The sequence below is a fragment of the Macaca fascicularis genome, chromosome 20 (assembly GCF_037993035.2).
Source record: "Macaca fascicularis isolate 582-1 chromosome 20, T2T-MFA8v1.1".
Taxonomy (NCBI): domain Eukaryota; kingdom Metazoa; phylum Chordata; class Mammalia; order Primates; family Cercopithecidae; genus Macaca; species Macaca fascicularis.
This window is the reverse complement of record NC_088394.1, coordinates 29913930-29930225: the sequence shown is the minus strand read 5'-3', so window position 1 is coordinate 29930225 and position 16296 is coordinate 29913930. Positions and strand designations below refer to the sequence as shown.

The 16296-nt window shown below is 37.5% G+C and overlaps 1 protein-coding gene across 8 annotated transcripts in view; it reads right to left on the bottom strand.

The window, feature by feature from the left end:
- Nucleotides 1-243: 243 nt before the first annotated feature.
- KRBOX5 (KRAB box domain containing 5) overlaps nt 244-16296 on the bottom strand; it is a 43487-nt gene continuing 27434 nt past the window's right edge. For all 8 annotated transcript variants that reach the window (XM_065537373.2, XM_015442496.4, XM_045382435.3 and 5 more), the window contains 2 exons: nt 3788-3922; nt 244-2920 (listed from right to left, as the gene is read on the bottom strand). In XM_065537373.2, coding sequence (XP_065393445.1) covers nt 1656-2920; nt 3788-3920 — 1398 coding nt within the window. In that variant the 5' untranslated portion in view covers nt 3921-3922 and the 3' untranslated portion in view covers nt 244-1655. The remainder of the gene's footprint in view (nt 2921-3787; nt 3923-16296) is intronic.

Genomic DNA, 16296 nt, shown 5'->3' with positions numbered 1-16296 from the left:
CAAGTGATTCTCCTGCCTCAGTCACCCAAGTAGCTGGGATTACCGACATGGGACATGACGCCCAGCTAATATTTGTATTTTTAGTGTAGACAGGGTTTCACCATGTTTGTTAGGCTTGTCTCAAACTCCTAACCTCAGGTGATCCACTTGCCTCAGCCTCCCAAAATGCTGGGATTACCAGCGTGAGTCACCACACCCAGACAGTACCATTAAATTTTATAAAAACATTCTTAAAATCCATGGGAACTTATAAGCAATATTTTATAAGCTTTGAAATAAGAAAATCATATAATTCTTCTTACATGAATCATAGGCAAGAAAAAAGGATTTATATGGGATACAGTCTGAACCCAGAAGACATTAGATTTATGAGAGAAAAATTCAGTGTGCAATGAGAAACTAATTTAGCTTTGAGAATTTGTGAGGTTTCTAGTTTGGTAATAAATAGATAGTTCTCAAATTTCCTGTTGTGATCCATCATTTTCTTTTCCATTTGAAGACAGGTACACATACATGCATTTCTGCCTGTATAGTTCTCTTACACCTTTTTCTTTCTATCTTAATACATCTATATATTCCATTCAATGCAAGTGAAAGCAAAGAAGAATCTCTAAGTATTCAACTGGACTGAAAAAGGGCATGTGCAAAGAAAAATACTGAATAACATTTTATAAACAATGATTCAGGATTTTAAAAGTATGACTTTTAAGTATACCCACATATAATCTTTATTACAATTGTCATAGTACACCAGTAGCTACAAAAAGCAGGAAATAATACAAAATAGTAACCATGAGAATATTATCAATATTATTAGAAGTTTAAGTCCTCTGGAAAATTGATATAAAGCACATTTACAATCTTTCAGATATGAGTTTTCACTTTCCTCTGATATCTGTGAAGATGTTTTTATTTTTAACAGATCAAATAATATTCAAGATTACTACTTCATTGTACTATAAAGGTTTGCCAGTATTTTAAATAACTGACCAGTGTTTTTCTACTTAAGGAACAATTGATGTAATAAATAAATTCAGAATATTCCTCTTTTACTTTAGTATAGAATAATAATGCCCTAAATATGTACTATATGCTTACACACATTACTGTTTTATGATTCAAACACAAAGAGCCTCTTTAAGATTTTCTTCATGTATTTTACATTTGCCATTAAACTTCCATGAAAATAAATTGATATTAATGACGTTCATCTACTATAGAACAACCTCTCATAGCTCTGATGTAGAAAAAATAGACTATATGTTTTTATGTAAACACTAAGCATTAAGGTATAAAAACTAACTTGAGAATTGAATTATAATTTGCTTTATACAAATTTCAAATGTTTTCAATACAAATAATGTGCTCACTGAATAATTACTTGTCCAAACATCAATGCTTTTGCTCATTTGAAACATAACAAAATAACTGCTTTGGCTTTCGAGTAATCCTCCATAACAAATACTGTTATTTAATTTTAAAGTCTGGGGATGTGTGCTTTAGTCCTTTTTTGTGTAAGTCCTGACACATTCAGATTTGAGTTCTGATTAAATACTTCCTCCCATTTATTCAATCTGTAAGTTGTTTCCCTATAAACTCTATGGTGATTTTTAAGTTCTAAATTTTGGATAAAACTCTTTTCACATTTACTACAACTACAGAAATTCTCTAGTATGAATTCTCTTATGTCGAGTAAGGGTTGAGCATCGATTAAATAATTTGCCACATTCTTTACATTTGTAGGGTTTCTCTCCAGTATGAATCATCTGATGTCGTCTAAGGTTTGAAGACCGGTTAAAGGAGATGCCACAATCCTTACATATATATGGTTTCATTCCAGTATGAGTTATCTGATGCACAGAAAGACATGAGGAATGAGAGAAAGATTTGCTACATGCTTTACATTTGTAAAGTTTTACTCCAGTGTGAATTCTCTGATGTTTAGTAAGGGATGAACTACAGTTAAAGGCTTTGCCACATTCTTTACATATGTAGGGTTTCTCTCCAGTATGAATTCTTTGATGTTGAGTTAGGCGTGAACTACAATTAAAGGCTTTGCCACATTCTTTGCATTTATAGGGTTTTTCTCCAGTATGAATTCTCTGGTGGACAATAAGACTTGAGGAACGAGAGAAAGATTTACTACATGATTTACATTTGTAAAGTTTTTCTCCGGTATGAATTCTCTGATGTTTAGTTAGGTACGACCTACAGTTAAAGGCTTTGCTGCATTCCTTACATTTGTAGGGTTTCTCTCCAGTATGGATTCTCTCGTGCTGAGTAAGGGCTGAAGACACTTTAAATGATTTACCACATTCTTTACATTTGTAAGGTTTCTCTCCAGTATGAATTCTCCGATGCACAAGAAGATTTGAAGAATGAGTAAAACATTTGCTACATGCTTTACATTTGTAAAGTTTTTCTCCAGTGTGAATTCTCTGATGTCGAGTAAAATATGAACTAGAATTGAAGGCTTTGCCACATTCTTTACATTTGTATGGTTTCTCTCCAGTATGAATTATTTGATGTTGAGTAAGGTGTGAACGATGGTTAAAGGCTTTGTCACATTCTTTACATTTGTACGGTTTCTCTTCATTATGGATTATCTCATGTATTCTTAGACTTGACAATTTACTAAGGATTTTCTCACCATTATTACATCTGTGTGACTTTTCTCCAATATGGATTCTCTGAGGCTGAGTATGTTTTGATGACTGCATAAAAGTTTCCACACATTTATTACATTTGGCAGACTTTTCTTGAATAAAGATACTCTGACGGACATGGTTGGTGCATTCATGAAAGGCTTTCTCACATTTTTTACATTTGTAATGGTTCTGTAGCAAATGAGTTTTCTGATGTCTTCTGGGGCTTATTCCTTGGCTTAATGTTGTATCAGATTTATTGTACTGATTTTTCTCTGTAATACAAATATACTGGTAATTATTTAGGGTAGAGTCCTGCTTAAAGGCTGTCAAAGTTTTATTACATGTGTGATGTTTTCCCAAATTATCTATTCCCTGACATTGATTAAGCAACGATGAATGAATGAAGACCTTTCTATATTGATCACAGGCAGAACAAGGTGTTATTTGTTGGTGAAACAACAAAGGACCCATCAAATTGATCATATTTAGAAATCACCTCCTCATTTTTAAATCTCTCCTTTTCAGAAATATTTGCCCCAACATTTACTCCAGTTCTACATTTTAATTGGTTTAAATGATTATTTGAAACATGGGGCCGGGCGCAGTGACTCAAGCCTGTAATCCCAGCACTTTGGGAGGCCGAGACGGGCGGATCACTAGGTCAGGAGATCGAGACCATCCTGGCTAACACGGTGAAACCCCGTCTCTACTAAAAAATACAAAAACCTAGCCGGGCGAGGTGGCGGGCGCCTGTAGTCCCAGCTACTCAGGAGGCTGGGACAGGAGAATGGCCCAAACCCGGGAGGCGGAGCTTGCAGTGAGCTGAGATCCGGCCACTGCACTCCAGCCTGGGCGACAGAGCGAGACTCCGTCTCAAAAAAAAAAAAAAAAAAAAAAAAAAAAAGAAACATGGACTAAGTCACTATTTGGATTATCCAAATTTTCTTTTAAAGAAAAGGTATGTTTCAAAAATTGATGTCGGCATTTACTTACAGAAACACATGGTTTAGAAAAACCAACTGACACAGATTGAGTTTTTTCATGTTTTTGACCTCCTGTAACAGTGATGTTTTTGTTACAGGTAGTTGTCTTACATTTTGTATGTCCATCATAATATCTGTTGTGACCTTCACACTTACCCTCACTTTCCCACTCTTTCCTTAAGTTTAGATTCTGAGGGCCACAGCTCCCACATCTATCCAATATCACTTTTTGGAATGATGCTTCTATGAGCTTCTTTCTTAAGAGGCCTTGAGTATCATGAGAAAACATATCTGAAAGATACCAAAAGTTTTAAAAATTCCAATTACTAAATTCAGGTGAAAATACTTTATAAATCTAACACACAAATTATACCGCATAGAGAACACCATGATAGTTGAATCAAAAACTTGAGGCCCCTTTGTTTTCTCAATTGATATATGAACTTAAATATAATAGGGTGACTAAAGTCAGTTGAGTTTGCAGCACCTAGGTGAACACAAAGCCAAGAATGGTCGCATTTAGAAGGAAGAAACTTCGTTGTATTTGTGCACCACAGCACAGTGCAGTTACACAAAAACTTTTCGCATTGTTTCACTCTCAGGAAAGAAAAACAAAAGGAGTAAAACATATGTCCAAAGTTCTGGATTATTCTGGGGTGATCTAAAGTCTGGCCATTGCTTCCTTTAACATGTGGTGCAGGAGAAAATGGTGACATAGTTGAAATGACAGGTCAACTGAGAACAAAGATGAATGCTTATTACAACAACAGAGAGATAGTAGTGCCTATGACACTTACCACAGGGGGAGATTAAAGGCTCCTAAGAGAAAAAGAAAAAAACAAACCTTTTTAATAGGAAAATACACACAGTAGTCTAGAGAAGAAACATCCTGACAACAGTATGAAGAATCTCCCAGAATGACTAGAGTGCCTGATGGGTATCAGTTTTCACCTATACAAATTCATTCCATAATAGACAGAATAGGAAGCTGTTTCTTACTTGATCAAAATATCAACAAAATCACAAAACATCAAAGTAACCAAAACACATGGCTCAATAAAAGGACCAAAATGAAAGTGAATCTAAAGAAGTAGAAATCTATTAACATATTAACATCCAAGTGAAGCTAGAGAAGTAGAAATCTATTAACTAATTTTAAAATAATTTAAAATATCTATCTTTGTCTTATAGACAAGGTCTTGCACTGTCACCAGGCCACAGTGCAATCATAGCTCACTGAAACCTCGAATTCCTGGCCTAAAGCAGTCACCCTACCTCACTTTCCCAAGTGGCTATGACTACAGGAACGCACCATCACATCTGAATAACTTTTTTAATTCTTTGTACAAACAGGGTCTTGCTAGGTCATTCAGGCTAGTCAAAAATTCCTGGCCTCAAGAAATCCTATAGCCTCACACTCTCAAAGTGCTGGGATGAATCCAGCAACTGAACCTGGCATTCTATGTTTCCTTTAAGAAATGAGAATATTAATCCAACAACCATACAAAAGGACAAGGATGTATTACATAATGATAAAGGGTTCAATTCAACAAGAATACTTACATATGCTAAACACCTAAGCACCAAACTTTGGAGCACTGAGATAAAACAAGTGATTCTAGTCCTGAGAAAAGAATTAGCCACATAATAACAGTGAGGTATTTCAACATCCCATGGACATCATTAGATCACTGAGGCAGAAAATTAACAAAGAAATTTTGGACATCAATTCCAAACGATCAACTGGACCTAACAGGCATCTACAGAATAGACCAACTGGACCTAATAGACAATATTCCACCCAACAACCACAGAACACACACATCCTTCATATGCACACAGGACATACTTGAAGATTGACCCTATATGCTCAGCCAGAAAGCAAGTCTCAATAAATTAAAAAGAAAAAAATCATACCAACCATACTCTTGGACTGAAATAGAATAAAAACAGAAAACAACAAGAAGATCTCTCAAAACCACAGAAACGCATAAAAATTAAACGATTGGCTCCTCAAGACCTTTTGAGTAAACAATGAAATCAAGGCAGAAATTAAAAAGTTATCTGAAGTTAGTGAAAACAGAGAAAACACATACCAAAATCTTTGGGACACAACTAAAGCCGCAATAAAAGAAGCTTATAACACGAAATGCCTACTTCAAGAAGTCAGATCTCAAATTAATGATATAACATCACTTGTAAAGAAACTAGAAAAAGAAAAATAAGCTGAGCACAAATGTAGAAGAATAGAAATAACTAAAACCAGATAACTGAATTAATTGAGACCACAAATTCCAAACAAAGCATCAGCAAAACCAAAAGTTGGTTCTTTGAAAGGGTAAACAAGATTGATAGACCACTAGCTAGGTCAACAAAGAAAAACATTAGATCCAGATAAGCACAATCAGAAACAACAAAGGGGACATTACAATCAACCCCACAGGTATACAAAAGATTCTCAGAGACTTATGAAGACTTCTATGCACATAAAGTGGAACATCTAGAGGAAACGGATAAATTCCTAGAAACATACAATCTCCAAAGATCGAATATGGAAGAAACTGAAACCCTGAACAAACTAGTATCAAGTTCTGATACTGAATCAGTAATAAAAAATTTACCAACCAAAAAACCCCTGGACAAGATGGATTCACAGCTAAATTATACCAGAAGTACAAGGAAGAGCTAGTATCAATTCTACTGAAACTATTCCAAAAAATAAGGAGGGACTCCTCCCCTCTCATTCTATGGGGCCAACATCACTCTGTTACCAAAATCTGGTAAAGACACAATGAACAAAGAAAACTACAGTACAATATCTCTAATGAACACAGACAGAAAAATCTTCAACAAAATAGTAGCAAGCCAAATCCAGCAGCTCAAAGTTAATTTATCTCAGTTAACTAGGCTTTATTCCTAGAATGCAAGGTTAGTCTAACATATGGAAATTTAAAAATGTGATTCACCACATAGAATTAAAATTCAAAAGCTAGGCGCAGCACCTGTAATCCCAGCACTCTGGAAGGCCAAGGCCAGTGGATCACCTGAGGCCAGGGGTTCGAGACCAGCCTGGCCAACATGGTGAAACCCTGTCTCTACTAGAAATATAAAAATTAGCTGGGTGTGGTGGCACATTCCTGCAGTCACAGGTACTCTGGTGACAGAGGCATGAGAATCATTTGAACCCAGGAGGCGGAGGTTGCAGTGAGCTCTCCAGCCTGGGGGATAAAGTGGGACTCTGTCTCCAAAAAAAAAAAAATCACCATTTCAATATATATGAGGTAAGCTTTTGATAAAATTTAACATCCCTTAATGATTTAAAAAAAAAAAAAAAAACCCTCAACAAACTAAGCATTAAAGAAACATACCTCAAAACAATGAGAACCATCTATGAGAAACCCACAGCCAACATACTAACCAGACAAAAGCTGGAGGCATTCCCCTTAAAAACAAGAATGAGAGAAGAACGACCACTCTCACCACTTCTATTCAACGTGGTAATGGAAGTACTAGCCTGAAAAATCAGTCAAGAGAATGAAATAAAAGGCATCCAAAGAGGAAATGAAGAAAGTAACATCATCTCTGCTGATAAGATTCTACACCTGGAAAGACTGTGCCAAAAACTGATAAGGAACAGTAAAGTTTCAAGATACAAAATCAAAGTACAAAATCAGTAGCATTTCTATACACCAATAACATGCAAGCTGAGAGCCAAATCAAGAACATAATTCCATTTACAATCACCACACACACAAAGAAAAAACCAAATACCTGGGAATAGATCTAACCAACAAGGTTAAAGATCTCTACAAGGGGAACTATAAAACACTGTTGAAAAAATTATAGACAACACAAACAATTGGAAAACATTCCATGCTCAAAGAAGAATCAACATCTTTAAAATGGCCATACTGTCCAAAGCAATCTAGAGATTCCATACTATTCCTATCAAACTACCAATGTCACTTTTCACAGAATTAGAAAAAAACTATTCTAAAATTCATATGGAACTAAGTAAGAGTCCAAATAGCCAAAGCAATCCTAAACAAAAGAAAAAACCAAAGGCTTCATATTATCCAACTTCAAACTATACTATAAGCCTACAGTCACCAAAACAGCATGGTACTGGCACAAAAATACACACACGGGGTAGGGCCAATATGGCTGACTAGAAGCAGTAGCATTCAGAGGCTCCCACTGAAAAGAACCATAGTAAGTGTGTGAATCCTTCACCAGCAACCAAGGTATCCAGGTTCTCCCATCAGAACTGACTAGGAGGCTGGCATGATCCACAGAGAAAATAACAACAGTGTGGTGCAGCAGCCCACCTGAGAGCCACACAGGGGAGGAGAGCCCTGTCCTGCCAGCCAAAGGAGTCAGTGAGTGAGTGTGCTACCCAACCAGAAAAATAATGCTTTTTCCAGGGAACTGTACAACCCACAGATCGGAAGATCCCACTCATGAACTCATGCCACTGGGGCTTAGCATCCCAACCCTGCAGCTGCACAGATTCTCAACAGTCTCTCAGCTGGAACCTGCTTAAGCCTACAGAGCACCTGCAGGGAGGGGCGACAAGCACCACAGCTGCATCTGCCTGCTGTCTAAGCCATTTGAGCTCCTTGGCAGAGGGGCAGCTGCCAGCACTGGGACTCACAACTGCATAACACGCTAAGCTCCCAGGGTGAGGGAAAGGCAACATTCACCTCTATAGCTCCAGGCTGTGCTTTTCCCCTCCTGGAGTCAGGGAGGCTGCATGGCTTGGTCCCAAGATGTGTCTCCGACAGCCCAACACACTGGCTGGGGCAGACCGCAGCCAGAGTGCCTCTTCAGGCCTGACCCTGTCCCATCCTTCCTCACTGGGCAGGGCTTCCCTGCAGGAACTCCAATAACTCCAGCCAGAGGCTCAGGGAAAAAACCCAGATCTCACTGGGCGCGAGCCCCTAGTGGGAGGGGTGACGGCAGTCTCTGCAGATCAACAGACTTAGTCTTTCCTCCTGGTAGTTCTGAGGAATCCAGGCAGCCCAGACAGGTGGGTTTTTCCCCAGCAAAGCACACCCCCTCCACCAAGGGACAAAGTGCTTCGTTAAACAGGTCCTATTCCATGTGCCACCCAACTAGGTGAGACCCTCCAACAGGGGTTGTCAGACACCCTATACAACAGCAATCTTACTGGCATCAGGTTGGTGCCCCCAAGTTCAGAGATCCCAGAAGGAGCAAGCACCCATCTTTGCTGTTCTCCAGCCTCCCTGAGTGACATCTCCAGGCACAGGAGTGAACCAGATGAACAGGGCCAAAGTGAACGCCCAGAAAATGGCAGTAGCCCTATAGAAGTGGGACCTGACCATTGAAAGAAAAACCAACAGAAAGCAACACAACAGCATCAACAACAACAAAAAGCCCCCACAAAAACCCCATCCAAGGGTCAGCAGCCTTAAAGATCAAAACTAGACAAACAGAGAGGAGAAAGAATCAACAAAAAAATGCTGAAAACCCAAAAAGTCAGAGTGTCTCTTCTCCAAATGATTGCAACATCTCTCCATCAAGGGCATAGAACTGGACAGAGGATGAGACAGAAGACTTGACAGAAGTAGACCTCACAAGATGGGTAATAAAAAACTACACTGTGCTAAAGAGGCATGTTCTAACCTAATGCAAAGAAGCTAAAAACCTTGATAAAAGGTTAGAGGAGCTGCTAACTAAACAGTTTAGAGAGGAACATAAATGACCTGATGGAGCTGAGAAACACAGCATGAGAACTTCATGAAGCCAAACCAACCAGGCAGAAGAAAGGACATCATTTGAAGACTACCTTGCTGAAATAAGGCATGTAGACAAGACTAGAGAAAAAAAATAATAAAAAGGAATGAACAAAGCCTCCAAGAAATACGTGACTTCACAAAAAGACTGAACCTATGATTGATTGGAGTACCTGAAAAAGATGAGGAGAATGGAAACAAGCTGGAAAACATACTTCAGGATATTATCCAGGTAAACTTCCCTAACCTAGAAGGCATGCCAACATGCAAATTCAGGAAATACAGAGACCACTACTAAGATACACCATGAGAACATCAACCCCAAGACACATACTCATCAGATTCTCCAAGGTCGAAATGAAGGAAACAATGTTAAGGGCAGCCAGAAAGAAAGGCCAGGTCACCTAAAAAGGGAAGTCTATCAGACTAACAGTAGGCTTCTCAGCAGAAACCCTATAAGCCAGAAGAGATTGGGGGCCAATATTCAACATCCTTAAAGAAAAGAATTTTCAACCCAGATTTCATATCCGGCCAAACTAAGCTTCATAAACGAAAGAGAAATAAAATCCTTTCCAGACAAGCAAATGCTGAGGCATTCCATTACCACCATGCCTGCCTTGCAAGAGCTACTGAAAGAAGTACTAAATATGGAAAGGAAAAACTGGTAAAAGCCACTGGAAAAACACAAAAGCATAAAGACTAATGACACTATGAAGAAACTGCATCAACTAGTGTGCAAAACAGCCAAATAGCATCATGATGACGGGATCAAATTCACACATAACGATACTAATCTTAAATATATATGGGCTAAACATCTCATTAAAAGACACAGACTTACAAATTGGATAAAGAGTCAAGACCAATTGGTATGCTGTCAGGACACACATCTCATGTGCAAAGACACATATAGGCTCAAAATAAAAGGATAAAGGAAAATTTACCAAGCAAATGGAAAGAAAAAAAAAAAAGCAGGGGTTACAATTCTAGTCTCTGATAAAATAGACTTTAAACCAACAAATGTCAAAAAAGGCAAAGAAGAACATTACATAATGGTAAAGGGAACAACTCAAAAAGAAGAGCTAACTATTCTAAATATATATGCACCCAGTACAGGAGCACCCATATTCATAAAACAAGTTCTTAGAGACTTACAAAGAGATGCAGACTCCCACACAATAACAGTGGGAGACTTTAACACTCCACTGTCAATATTAGACAGATCAACGAGACAGAAAATTAGCAAGGATATTCAAGACTTAAACTCAGCCCTGGATCAAGTGGACCTAATTGACATCTACAGAACTCTCCACTCCAGATCAACAGAATATACATTATTCTCGGTGCCAGATGACACTTATTCTAAAATCGACCACATAATTGGAAGTATAACACTCTTCAGCAAATACAAAATAACTTGAATCCTAACAGTCTCGCAGACCACATTGCAACCAAATTAGAACTCACGATTAAGAAACTCACTCAAAACCACAAAATTACACGAAAATTGAAGAACCTGCTCCTGCATGACTCCTGGGAAAATAATGAAATTAAGGCAGAAATCAAGAAGTTATCTGATACCAATGAGAACAAAGAGACAACGTACCAGAATCTCTAGGATGCAGGTAAAGCAGTGTTAAGAGGGAAATTTATAGCACTAAATGCTCACAACAGAAAGCTAGAAAAATCTCAAATCAACACCCTAACATTACAATTAAAAGAGCTAGAGAGGCAAGAGCAAACTAATCCAAAAGTTAGCAGAAGACAAGAAATAATCAAGATCGGAGCAGACTTGAAGGAGATAGAGACATGAAAAACCCTCCAAAAAATAAATGAACCCAGGAGCTAGTTTTTTGAAAAAGTTAACAAAATAGATTGACTGCTAGCTAGATTAACAAATTAGAAAAGAGAAAAGAATCAAATAGACACAATAAAAAATGATAAAGGGGATATCACCACTGACCTCACAGAAATAAAAACTACCACCAGAGAATACCATAAATACCTCTACACGAATAAACTAGAAAACCCAGAAGAAATGGATAAATTCCTGGACACATACAACCTCTAAGACTAAACCAGGAAGAAGTCAAATCCCTGAATAGACCAATAACAAGTTCTGAAATTGAGGTAATAATAGCCTACCAACCAAAAATTGCCCAGGACCAGATGGATTCACAGCCTAATTCTACCAGAAGTACAATGAGGAGCTGGTACCATTCCTTCTGAAACTATTTCAAACAATTGAAAAGGAGGGACTCCTCAATAACTCAGTTTATGAAGCCAGCATCATCCTGGTACCAAAACTGGGAAGAGAGACAACAAAAAAAGAAAACTTCAGGCTAATATCCCTGATGAACACTCATGTGAAAACCCTCAATAAAATACTAGCCAACTGAATCCAGCAGCACATCAAAAAACTTATCCACCATGATCAAGTTGGCTTCTTCCCTGGGATGGAAGGTTGGTTCAACATAAGCAAATCAATAAACGTAATCCATCATATAAACAGAACCAAAGACAAAAACCACATGATTATCTCAATAGATACAGAAAAGGCCTTTGATAAAATTTAACATTCCTTCATGTTAAAAACTCTCAATAAACTAGGTATTGATGGAACATATCTGAAAATAGTAAGAGCTATTTATGACAAACCCATAGCCAATATCATATTGAATGAGCAAAAGCTGGAAGTATTCCCTTTGAAAATCAGTACCAGACAGGGATGCCGTTTCTCACCACTACTATTCAACATAGTATTGAAAGTTCTCGCCAGCGCAATCAGGAAAGAGAAAGAAATAAAGCATATTCAAATAGGAAGAGAGGAAGTCAATTTGTCTCTGTTTGCAGATGACATAATTTTATATTTAGAAAACCCAGTCATCTCAGCCAAAAAATTCCTTAAACTGATAAGAAACTTCAGAAAAGTCTCAGGATACAAAATCAATTTGCAAAAATCCAAGCATTCCTTTACAACAACAATAGACAAGCAGACAGTCAAATCATGAATAAACTCCCATTCACAACTGCTACAAAGAGAATAAAATATCTAGGAATACAGCTAACAAGGGATGTGAAGGAACTCTTCAAGAAGAACTACAAACCACTGCTCAAGAAAATAAGAGAGGACACAAGCAAATGGAAAAATATTCCATCCTCATGGATAGGAAGAATCAACATTGTGAAAATGGTCATACTGCCCAAAGTAATTTACAGATTAAATACTATTCCCATCAAACTACCATTGACATTCTTCACAGAATTAGAAAAAAAAACTACTTTAAATTTCATATGGAATCAAAGAAGACCCCATATAGCCAAGACAATCCTAAGCAAAAAGAACAAAGCTGGAGGCATCACGCTACCTGACTTCAAATTATACTAAAAGGCCACAGTAACCAAAACAGCATGGTACTGGTACCAAAACAGACATATAGACCAATGAAACAGAATAGACACCTCAGAAATAACACCACACATCTACAACCATCTGATTTTCAACAAACCTGACAAAAACAAGCAATGGGGAAAGGATTCCCTATTTAATAAATTGTGCTGGGAAAACTGACTAGCCATATGCAGAAAACAGAAACTGAACCCTTTTCTTACACCTTATACAAAAACTAACTCAAGATGGACTGAAGACTTAAATGTAAAACCCAAAACCATAAAAACCCTAGAAGATCTTGTCAATACTATTGAGGACAGACATGGGCAAAGACTTCATGACTAAAACACCAAAAGCAATGGCAACAAAAACAAAATTGACAAATGGGATCTAATTAAACTAAAAGGCTGGTTACCTACAGAATGGGAGAAAATGTTTGCAATCCATCTACCTGACAAAGGTCTAATATCCAGAATTTACAAGAGACTTAAACAAATTTACAAGAAAAAAACAAACGACCCCATTAAAAAGTGGGCAAAGAATATGAGCAGACACTTCTTAAAAAAACACATTTACGCAGCCAACAAACATGTGAAAAACATCTCAACATCACTGATCATCAGATAAATGCAAATCAAAACCATAATGAGACACCACCTCATGCCAATCAGAATGACAATCGTTAAAAAGTCAAAAACAACAGATGCTGGCCAGGCTGTGGAGAAATGGAAATGCTTTTACACTGTTAGTTGGAATGTAAATTAGTTCAACCACTGTGGAAGACAGTGTGGTGATTCTTCAAGGATCAAGAATCAAAAATACTATTTGAACCAGCAATCCCATTACTGGGTATATACCCAAAGGAATATAAATCATTCTACTATAAAGACACATGCACATGTATGTTTGTTGCAGCACTATTTATAATAGCAAAGACATGGAACCAACCCAAATACCCATGAATGATAGACTGGATAAAGAAAATGTGGTACATAAACACCATGGAATACTATGCAGCCATAAAAAGGAATGAGATCATGTCTTTTGCAGGGACATGGATGAAGCTGGAAGCCATCATCCTTAGCAAACTAACACAGGGACAGAAAACCAAAACACTGCATACTCTTGCTTATAAGTGGGAGCTGAACAATGAGAACACATGGACACAGGGAGGAGAGCAACACACACCAGGGCCTGGTGGGGGTTGGGGTTTGAGGGGAGGAAACATAGAGGATGGGTCAATAGGTGCAGCAAACCACCATGGCACACATATACCTATGTAACAAACCTGCATGTTCTGCAAATGTATCCCCCATTTTTTTTTTTTTGAGGAAATAAAGAAAAACAAATTTTTTTAAAAAAAGGACACATAGACCAATGGAACAGAATAGAGTACCCAGAAATAAATAGAGGCACACACTTAAAATCATCTGATGTTCCACAAAGTCAACAAAAACAAGCAATAGTGAAAGGACTCCCTATTTAATAAATGGTTCTGGGATGACTGACTAACCACATGCAGACAAATGAACATAGACTCCTGCATTTCACCATATATAAAAATTAACTCGAGATGATTAAAGATTTAAATTCAGAACCTAAAAAATCTAAAAATACTAGAAGAAAATCTGGCAAATACCATTCTAGACATTGACTTTGGCAAAGAATTTACGGCTAAGTCTTCAAAAGCAATTGTAACAAAAACAAAAATTGACAAATGGGACCTAATTAAAGAGTTTCTGCACAGCAAAAGAAACTGTGAACAGAATCGACTACCTACAGAATGGGAGAAGACATTCACAAACTATGTACCTGACAAAGGCCTAATTCCAGAATCCATATGAAATTTAAATTAACAAGAAAAAAAACCATTAAAAAGTGGGTAAAGGGCAAGAGCAGACACTTCTCAAAAGAAGACATACAAGCAGCCAATAAGCATATGAAAAAATGTTACACATCACTACCCATAAGAAAAATGCAAATCAAAACCACACTGAGATACCATCTACACCACTCAGAATAGTGATTATTGAAAAGTCAAAAAACAGATGCTGGCAAGTGCCAGCAGTAAAGATAATACTTATACACTGCTGATGGGAATGTAAGTAAATTAGCTCAGTCACTGTGAAAAACAGTTTGGAGATTTCTGAAAGAACTCAGAATTACCATTTGACCCAACAATTCTATTACTCAGTATCCACCCAATGGAAAATGAATTGTTCTACCAAAAAGTCAATGCACTCCTATGTTCATCGCAGCACTATTCACAATAGTAAAAACGTGAAATCAGCCTAGGTGTCCATCAATGATGGACTAGTTAAAGAAAATGTGGTATGTACACACCATGGAATACTATGAAGTCATAAAAAAACAAAATATCATGTCCTTTGCAGCAACATGGATGCAGCTATTATCCTAAGTAAATTAACACAAGAATAGGAAACCAAAGACCATGTTCTTATAAGTGGGAACTAAACATTGGGTACGTATGGACATAAAGATGGGGAAAAGACACAATGGGGACTCATAGGGGGCAGTAAACGGAGGAAGCAAGGGCTGGAAAACTATCTATTGGGCACTATGCTCATGATCTGGGTGATGGGATCATTCAGACATCAACCAGCGTCTTGCAATATATCCACGTAATGAACAAACACATGTATACCTTGAATCTAAAATAAAAGTCAAAAATATATTTAAAAAAAAAAAGAAACAGAAAAAAATGGGGTCTTACTCTGTCACTCAGACTGGAGTACACTGGTACAATCATAGCTCAATGTAGCCTAGCCTCAAATTCCTGGGGTAAAGCAATCCTCCTGACACAGCCTCCTGAGTCACTGAGACTACAGACACATGCCACAACAACTAATTAAAAAAAAAAAAAAATCTTAGACACAGGGTCTTGCAATACTGCCCAGGCTGGCTTCAAGCAATCCACCTGCCTTGGCCTCCAAAGTAGCTGGGATTAAATGCACATGTCACTGTGCCTAGCAAAATATCTATTTTAAAGATGCTCAACGAGGTAAGAAGAACACAAACAAAAGAAGACAAAAATGCGTGAAGAAAATGAGCTTATGAACAAAGATTAAAACTATAAAAAGACAAAGTATGGAGCTGAAAAATAACTAAATTTAAGGATTCACTAGAGGGTTTAACCACAGACTTGATCTAACAGAAAAATAACCCAACAAGCTTGATAATAGGTCATTTGAAAGTATATGGTCAGGACAGCAAAAAGAAAAAAACAGAGTGTCTAAGAGACTAATGAGATACTATTAAGTAGACCAATGCTGAGACCAGCTCGGTCGTGGCGACTCTAACCCAGCAGTGCTAGAGGAATTAAAGATACACACACAAAAATATAGCATGTGGAGGGGGAAATCAAGGGTCTCACAGCCTTCAGAGCTGAGAGCCCCGAACAGAGATTTACCCACATATTTACTGACAGCAAGCCAGTGATAAGCATTGTTTCTATAGATTATAGACTAACTAAAAGTATTCCTTACAGGAAACAAACG